Source organism: Papaver somniferum, chromosome 11 (assembly GCF_003573695.1).
Source record: "Papaver somniferum cultivar HN1 chromosome 11, ASM357369v1, whole genome shotgun sequence".
Classification (NCBI taxonomy): domain Eukaryota; kingdom Viridiplantae; phylum Streptophyta; class Magnoliopsida; order Ranunculales; family Papaveraceae; genus Papaver; species Papaver somniferum.
In genome coordinates this window covers 76,414,127-76,423,803 of record NC_039368.1, presented here as the reverse complement: position 1 = coordinate 76,423,803, position 9,677 = coordinate 76,414,127, and the positions used below count along the sequence as shown (strand labels likewise).

Genomic DNA, 9,677 nt, shown 5'->3' with positions numbered 1-9,677 from the left:
GATTTTGAAAAATTCTTGAAGTGTATATATTATTTCCGAGCGCATTATATCCCAGTTGGCTTTAAAGAATCTTGGTTGAAAACCGAGGACCAGGGCGATCCACGACAAAAGACGATCATCAGCGGGCGATGGAGGACCTTCGTGCGGAAATGATGGATGAAATCAAGCAGCTGAAAGCTAGACAAGGGGGGGGGGGGGGGGGACTAGAGGAAGTGATGAGAGAAGCCAACATCACGTCGTTGTCTCACCACTTGGCCAGAGCGCTTATCCCACAAAAGTGTCCCGTTCTATCATTCTAATGTTACGATGGATCCAGCGACCCTTCCACTCATCTTCGATACTATAATCACATTTTAGCTCGATGACATCAAAACGATGCAGTCCTCGGCAGATATTTTCCTTCAAGCCTAAAGGGATCAGCACTATCTTGGTTCGACAACCTACCGCCAAACTCCATCGATTCCTACAACCATCTCACTGAGAAATTCTTAAGGACACACATGTACAACAAGGCTGTCAACTCCGGAATGGACAAGCTCTTCTCATTAGCTATAGCTTACAAGGAGAAGATCAGGGAATATACCGACAGATGGAAAAAAATTTGTCAAGCTATAGGGAATGTAGACCCAGTGGTCAGCGTCAACTGCTACAAATGGGGATTCGACCGAATGAGCCCCCTATTCGTGGAGATTCATGGAAGTGTACCTACGATCGAAGGAGACCTTCGAGTAATCATCGAAAATCACGTCGGGTTAGAAGAAATCCAGCGGGATAATCCCAGAGCCCAGACTCAAAGATCTCATCGGACGAACTCAGCAGAACAAGCTAGCGGATCAAAGAGGGGCGGTTAAACTGAACGCCCAAACGAAGATAAGAGAGGACGACGTGATGATCGTCGGTGCGACGATCGAAAATTCGAAGACCAAGTCTTTACGAAGGTCAACACCAACTACACTCGCGTCCTAAGGGAGATTAAATATCGATAGAACTTAGAGTGGCCTTGGTCCAAAAGGAAGCAGCCACCACGATCCGAGAAATCTAGAGACTACTGTGAGTACCACTGCTTTAACGGACATCATACTGAGAAATGCAAGAACCTCAAGATAACGATTCAAAAGTTGATTGACGCTGGTGACCTCAAGCATTACTTACATAATACCGACACCGAAGAGAGGGCTAAGCGAAGCAATCAAGTCCAGTTACCCGAGGGTAATCGAACACTCAACATAATCTCCTGCTCTGAAGCCACTGGACTATCACTAACTGCCCAGATAGGCAAAAGGTTAAGGAAGCAATTTGAAGATTACTTTGAGTTGTACAAAATCGATGGATTAGAAGTGGAGGAACACGAACAATGGATAAATGCTCCAATAACTTTCGATGCTGAGGATGTAGAGGATGATATGGAGGATCACAATGACCCCTTGGTTCTCACGTTATCCATCGCGGGGTGCAATACCACGAAGGTCCTCATCGATGGAGGGAGCTCGGTCAATGTATTGTTATATGACACATTCAAACGAATGGAGTTGAATGATGAGCAGTTGATGTCCTCGTACTACACCATATACGGATTCAATGGGGCCCCAACAAAGCCTTTGGGAGATATTGTGTTACAAGTAAACGCATGACCCATGAAGGTTGATACACGATTCAGCGTAGTGGACGCTCCTTCTCCTTACAATGCCATCATCAGCCAAAGATGGGTACATAAGCTCAAAGGAGTAGCAGCGACCTATCATCAGTACCTTAGATTTCCAACACCCGAAGGGGTAATGGAAATAAAGGGAGATTAGGTAACCGCTCGAGAATGTCAGGCTATACAAAATCAACTCAATAACGAGCAAGATGAGCAACGTAAATCCCGAAAAATCCGAAACAAAGAGGCTGCCAAGGAGAAAGCAATTGACCTTTATCTCGAAGAGATCTCCGGAAGAAGTCTGATGAAGGAGAGCATCGTTCTAAACACCGAAGCAGGTACCTCAATAGCTAAGAGGGCTGAATAGCCTACCAAATAGCAATTAAAGAACGTCCCTCTCCTAGGGGAACCGAAGCCTACATTTACATCTGTGGAACCCGTGAAGGAGATCAATATAGGGACCGAAGAGAACCCGAAGATGATCAAGATAGGGACTTAAATGAAAAAAAAGAGATATGGATCTAATCAAGCTACTCATGGAATACGTGGACATATTTGCGTGGAAGTTATGAGACATGCCAGGAGTTGATCCGAAGATAATCCAGCACGAACTTCGTATAAAGCCGGTCACGGCCCCCTTCAGGCAGAAAGTACGAAAGGTAGCGTCGGAGTATCACCAAGCAATTGAGAAAAAACTCCGCAAACTGTTAGAAGCAGGGTTCATCAAGTAAGTGAAGTACCCAACATGGATCTCAAAAATGGTCATCGTACCGAAGAAGAATGGAGGAGTAAGAATATGCATCGACTTCACCAACCTAAATAAGGCTTATCCGAAGGATAATTACCCCCTCCCAAGCATCGATCAACTGGTAAAAGCCGTTGAAGGGTACGAAGAACTGTTATTCATGGATGGATATTCTTGTTACAACCAAGTAGCCCTGGCAGAAGAAGATCAACAACACACAACATTTTACACCCCGCACGACCTCTATTGTTACACAAGTATGCCTTTTGGACTTAGAAACGCAGGGGCAACATACCAGAGGATGGTTGATGCTAGCTTCAATCCATAGATCGGGAACACTCTAGAAGTCTATGTCGATGATATGCTCGTCAAAATTAACCTGGGAAAGGACCACCACAAAGACTTGAGGGATATCTTCGAAGCGATGAGGAAACATAACATGAAGGTAAACCCAGAAAAATGCACATTCAGCATCACCTCAAGGAAATTCCTCGGGTATCTGGTAACGAAGAGGGGCATCGAAGTGGACCCCGCTAAGATCCAGGCCATCGTGGAAATTTCGTCCCCGAAGAACCTGAAAGAAGTCCAGAAGCTCAACGGATCCTTAGCGGCTTTAGGTAGATTCATCTCCAGGTCATCGGACAAATGCAAACACTTCTTCAACATTCTCAAAAAAGGGAGAAAGTTCGAATGGACCGCTGAATGCGAGGAAGCCTTCCAAAAGATCAAAGAATACCTGGGCACAATCCCGATCCTTCAAAAGCCTGATCCCGACAAGGTGTTGTCCCTGTATATAGCAACAACCGAAGATGCGGTCAGCACGGTCCTTGTCAAAACTAATACGAAGATTGAGCAACCAATCTACTACGATAGCAAGACTCCCAACCCGGCAGAAAGAAATTACACGAAGATTGAGCAGCTCATACTAGCATTAGTATGGGAAACCCAAAAGCTAAGAACCTATTTATTGAATCATCATGTTCGGATCCCATGTAAAGCACCGTTGGAAGTTGTCCTCAAGAGCGCAGGGAAAGTAGGAAGGATAGAAAAATGGAACACTCATCTGGATCAATTCAACATTATCCACAAGATCCAAACTGCCCAAAAGTCACAAGCCTTAGCGTATTTTTTGGCGGACTTACCTCTGGGTAACGACGAAGAAGTGAAAGACATACCAGAAGCAGAAGAGGACGAAAAAGATCCAGTCGATATACTCGAACCCTCAAGCCAAAGAAGATGGGAAATCTTCGTCGTTGGGTCGAGGAATAGAGAGGCGCATGCATAGGCATCGTGATTACCTCTCCCACCGGATATAGGATCGTGCATGCACTAAGATTGGAATTCAAGGGGCATACCAATAACATCGTAGAGTACGAAGCGGTAGTACATGCCCTCCGGATAATAAAAGAAATGGGGATAACGGATGCACGCCTAACAAGTGATTCTCAGTTGGTCATTTGGCAAATATAACTAGAATATAACGTCTACGATGACACCCTCTCCGCATACATGGCTTTGGTTCAGACCTTAGCCTTCCAGATACCAAACATCAAGTTCCTACACCTGTGCAGAAAAGATCTCAGGCATGCCGACGCCTTGGTATACATATCATCCATGCTGAAATATGAGAGCGTTAAAGCCATAAAGGTAACAAGAGTATATGAACTTCCAATCACCCCACAAAAGTCATTCGCTACGAATAGTGAAGACGTTTTAGGGGAGGACATTGATGACGACAACGTAGGTGAGGATATTGCTGAAGATTTCATCGAAGATGATATCATGACGAGGGAGAACGAAGATGCGGACTTCAGCAACGAAGAAGACTGGAGAACCGAGATTCACCTCTACATTGAAGAAGGTACCCTACTTGCAGACTTTGAGCAAGCCAGAAAGATACAATCAAAGGCGGGGAAATACGATCTTTGTGATGGAGTCCTGTACAAAAAATCCTTCCTCGGACCACTACTACGATGTTTATCAAGAGAGGAAGGGCATCGTATTTTGAAAGATATCCATAGAGGGGACGCTGGTAACCACAGCGGAATGAGATCATTGGCGGATAAAGCAAAAATGAAGGGGTACTACTGTCCACAGATGATACAAGATGCCGCAAGGATGTCCAGGAGATGCGAGGAATGCCAACGATTTGCTAAGAAGATTCATGCTCCTGCGAAGAAGCTAAATTCTGTAGATAATCCTTGGCCATTCTCGAAATGGGGCATAGACATCGTTGGACCCCTGATCGAAGGGTCAGGGAAAAGACGATTCTTAATCTTAGCCACAGACTACTTCAGCAATTGAGTGGAGGACAAAGCCCTAGCTAGAATCTGAGACGTGGGCGTATTCATATTCATCTTTTAGAACATCATTTGCAGGTTTGGCATTCCCGCAGAAATTGTCTCTGACAATGGCAAGCAATTACAAGGGAAAAATATAGATATGCTCTTTGACACTTTCAAGATTGGGAAGAAAAAATCAACCCCCATTTACCCCCAGAGTAACGGCCAGGATGAAACTACAAACAAGACCCTTGGTCTTATCCTCAAGAAGAAATTGGACGAACACAAAGGACGATGGTGCGAGCAATTACACAATGTATTATGGGCATACCGAACAACACGAATGTCCGCAATGGGTGAATCACCGTTCCTCCTCACTTACGGAGCCGGAGCAGTCATCCCGACAGAAATTATCATGCCAACCACAAAGACCGAAGCATTGGAGAAGAATCTCATGGCAGATATGATGCTATAAAGGCTCAACGATCTAGAAGAAAGGAGGAAGACAACATTGCAAAGGATGGATAACTATCAATGGAAGCTAGACAGAGAATACAACAAGAAGGTTAAGCTTATAAACTTTGTAGAATGACGGTATGTGCTGAGAACCATACCACAATACCAGCGAGAGAAAAAATGGGGAAAGTTAGCACCAACATGGGGGGGGACCGTTTATAATACATGACATCGCCGGGAATGGATCTTACTACCTGAGTAATCTGAAAGGACAAGTACTCAGGCACCCATGCAATTCTAAATATGTGAAGCCATACTATCCATAAAGCAGCGCAGTTCTGCATCTGCGTGAAGAGTACCAGAAGAACAGCGTACCCGCTCGACGTGTTTCTATCTCTGGACGGGGAATAGCAGACCTCACCTTATCAATTGAACAAATTGTTTTGCAAAATAACTCTATTGGGGAAAGTAACCATGTACAATCTCTCGGGACTCCCTATCAGCGTCTATAAGTGTCCGACCATGGGGAAGTCTTCCAGCAGAAAGAGATACCCAAACAATCGATATTACAATGGTTCAGCGGAACGAGTGCATCTAAATATTTTTAATAAACGCATCATATATCCGGGAACGCTGCATCAACCCCCACCGTTTGGTGATCCTATGGCTAAGGGTTAGCCAGCGGGATGACAGGTCCAAAGTCAATAACAAAGGTGCATACCTTCGTTACTGCCGTCAAACACTTTTTATTATTTACCTAATTTTCAATATTTACTTACTCGCTGCCTAAAAATCAAGTAAACTAATGACGCAGGTAAAGCAGAGTTGTACATATCCCAACAAACGATTTTCCATTTCATAAAAGTTGATTACAAGTTCGAGGAATTGAATAACAAAAGCAAGATACAACAAAAAATGGCCCGGATCCATATAATCAACAAAGATCAACTTTATATAACATGCATAGAAGTCTACTACCCCTTGGAAGACTCGACACGATCAGTAGGATTCTTCGGTTGAGACGAAGGAACACTTTCCCCTGAAGAGGGACCTGAAGAGTAAGTCAAGGGCTCAGGCATAGGACGACGAGGATACTTCTTAACAATATCATGTTCCTTCATAAGGTTCTGTTCGATCTTGGTCAAAGTCTTGTTAATCTCCTCGGCCAGCTGACAACGAGCCTTATGAGTAATAACGGTGGCTTTGAGTTCAGATTTCCAAAACAAAGATGTCAGTCGAGCCACCTCCTTGGATAATTCCTTCGCCGCTTCATCCCTAGATCCTGCTAGCCCTTCGAAATACTTGGATTGACCCTCTTGGTACGCTAGGTAAGATTGAGCCTTTTCAAGCCTTTCATTTGCGAGGTTAAGCTGTCCCTCGAGCTCTGAAAAAGAAAACACAAATGGGTTAGAAATCTAAATTACGAAGACTGTTCACGACCGAATAAGTCTTTACCTTCGACCCCAGCTGAAGCTATATTATATTCATTAACTACAACGTCCCGGGCTTTGTCAGGAAAATCATACTCGTCCGAAATTTTCTCATAATCCAACCGAAGATTTGTAAGGGCAAACTGAAACTCATCCAACTCTACCTGCTTCGTGGAGTCTAAATGTCGAAGGTGATTGACTTCATTACTCATCTCTTCTATCCCCTTAGTAAGCATGTACATATTTATTTCAAGGTCCTTCTCAGAGCCCACTAAACGAGCGACATCTTCCCGAGAAGCATCTAAAGCATTACTAAGAGCATGGGCCTCGGCCCTGGCATCATCCCTCTCCCGAAAGAGCCGTTTTATATAATCCCGAGCTTCAGGATCATGAGATGAACGAGCTTAACGCAACTACTCTTCCAATCTCGCCAACCTGGTTTCTAAACGAGAAATACCTTCACGAGCCTCACGTAGATTCTCACGAGTCCACAACAAAGCACCATCAAACTGACGACGATCAAAATTATAACGATTCTGCATATCAACCATCTGCTCCCACCGTTGTCAATACTGAGCCATCAATTCATTATGCTCATCTGCCCCAGCATTCCACTTATCAGCCTCATCTTTGATTTTCTCCACTAGTTCCCAAATCCGAGAAGCTGGACGAGTCTTCTCATTTCGAGGCCATGTTAATTCTCGGATATCGACCGTTGAAGATAGGGCGGGCCGGGAGACTCAGACAACACACTAAGAAGACGAAAGGGAGCGACGAAGAAAAAAATAGAGGATAAAAAAAACCTTTGGAAGACGAAGCGTCATTACGAGCCTTCTCCAAATCACTACGAACCAGTGCGAAGTCATTACGAAGCTTCCCCTCTTCAGCACCAATCCGTTATCTCCCCTTCAGCCGATTTTTCAATTCCAATATCTCCTCGTTCTTAGCAGTGATGAGTGCCTCAGCAACGGTCAACTCACCTTCTCTGTGACGAAGCTTTGCCTCCAACTTAAGGGCCTTCTCCTTGAAGAACTGGTACAAGGTATGGTTACAATATTCGCTTCTCATCATCTGCATTAATAACAAGACAAGCTACAAATGTGAAAAATCCACAACATTAGATCACTTGTCTCATAGGGAATTTATAACGCCTTACCTCAAGAATCTGCTGCTGTGGGAAACCGTATTGGTACCCATCGGCAATTGCCATCATATCAGCAACAGAAGACGGGGTATCGACTAGAAGACTAGTGGAAATAGCTCCTAAATCCTCATCCCGGATCTCCGCAACCTCATCATGGGACGTTAGTTGCATCTTCTGACTGGTGAAAGCATCAGAACTCTTCTCTCCTAGGATCACTGGAGCAGGGTTTGACACGAACATCAAATTCTTATTCATCATCCAGTCAAGTGTGACATCATCACCATCTTGCATCATGGCCCTCTCAAAACCCTCCGAAGACTCCTCCGCAGAAGCCTCATCAATAACAATGTTCTTTCTAGTATCAGAATTCCTCTTAGCCTGGGCATCGGCGTCTTCACCAGCAGAACTATCTTCCATCTCAGTTATTTTTTCTCCACCAGTCTCTCCAAGAACATCCCACTCATCATTTAGAGAGATCAGGGAGAAGTCTTAAGCCAACCCCATAGCAGCACCAAGGTCATCCTGCCCACCAGAGGAGTGGATCTTGCGAAAAGAGAATTCCGGACCCAATCTAGTGGGGATCGTGGATTGAAGATCAACATCTTCGTTCCTATGATTCGGAGGAGGAGGGAATATATGTTCGTCAGCGGGTATATCCTCTAGTCCGGCAGGGGAAATCTCTTTTGCATTAGCTCCACGTACAACATCTCCTTGACCGCTAGGGGTAATCTCTTTCTCACCATCCTCGTAATTGTGAGGAGAATTCCTTGTACGCTCTTCGTCATCGGTAGATTCCTCTTCCTCCTCGGAAAGCTCATCGTTCACTGGGCTGGTAACCTCATCGGGAATCTCAGTCTCCTCAACAGCAGCGGTGGAAGATTGAACTAGACCTATCTTTTTCTTCTTTGTTATCTAAGGACATAGTACAGTGTTATCAAGAAGGCAATTTTCTCCGTACTACGACAAAATCAAACTAAGAAGAAAAGTGGAAAAACTCAAAAAGAGTCATACCTTGACATTAGCAACATCCTTCGGAGGAAGGGTAGCGTCGGAGCTTTCCTCTTCGTCTACATCAGCAGCATCGAGGGTATACTCAAAGTCCATACCATCAAAATTCAACTTCCAAGGGCAGAAGTTACCATAACGAGTTGGGGCACCATCACGAGGCTGACTACCAGCAACAGGGCGCCATCCATGCTGACCAGGTACCCAACCATAAGCCCAAGGGCGGACAACCTCAATAACGGTGGCGTGCCACTCATAATCATGATCACGCTTGAGCCGCTCACGAGCAGGAAAAAGTTTTCGCTGAGAAGTTCCTTCAGTACCAGGGACGTAACGAAGCTTCGATCCACTCACCTCACTCAGGAGACGAACCTCACCCTGGGAAGCAGGAATAGTAACAAGACCGACGCTCCATGACTTACGATTCCTACTATTAACATTGTCACCGAAGGAAGCATTGAAGTTCTTAAGAGTATACCAATTTCTCTCATCCTAGTTAGGAACATAGAAGGTCATCGTCGTCTCCCCCTTAATCCGAAGGTAGCACTCCTTAAGCGACCGAAGGTAATTCCAAGACAGATGTACCACCAAGCGACAATGAGTATGTGGAGTAGAGCCCTCACGACGAGACAAGATGTCGTAATAAAAGGAGTCACCCGACTTGTACGGGGGCAACATAAGGCCAGCTTCGAAGGCCCCCACGGTTGTCAGCAGTGGAAAGTCATCGTACTTATAATTCTTAATCAAATCATAAGTGAGATCGTCATCGGGAGCATATAACTTAATGTCGAAAGCTTCGAGATCATGCTTTACCTTGAACTCCTCGAGATCTATGTGTTTAAAAGTAACCTTCTTTTTACCAACCGAGACGCTTCGTATAATTGGGGTAGCATAAAAATCATCAACTTTATCCGACGATGGCCTCTTCGGGGAACTCATATCCGAAGCTTTACTCTTGTTTGGCGGATTTATTGAT

The 9,677-nt window shown here is 44.7% G+C and overlaps 2 protein-coding genes across 2 annotated transcripts; both read left to right on the top strand.

Annotated features, from left to right (window-relative positions):
- The first annotated feature begins 500 nt into the window (after positions 1 to 500).
- LOC113324593 lies at positions 501 to 1,631 on the top strand. The gene is made up of 2 exons (XM_026572902.1): positions 501 to 751; positions 1,013 to 1,631. Exons 1-2 carry the CDS (start codon positions 501 to 503, stop codon positions 1,629 to 1,631), a joined length of 870 nt encoding a protein of 289 aa, XP_026428687.1.
- A 2,262-nt stretch (positions 1,632 to 3,893) lies between these two features.
- On the top strand, positions 3,894 to 5,141 carry LOC113324592. The gene is made up of 2 exons (XM_026572901.1): positions 3,894 to 4,465; positions 4,763 to 5,141. The coding sequence occupies exons 1-2, from the start codon at positions 3,894 to 3,896 to the stop codon at positions 5,139 to 5,141; spliced, it is 951 nt and encodes a 316-aa protein (XP_026428686.1).
- Positions 5,142 to 9,677: the final 4,536 nt, after the last annotated feature.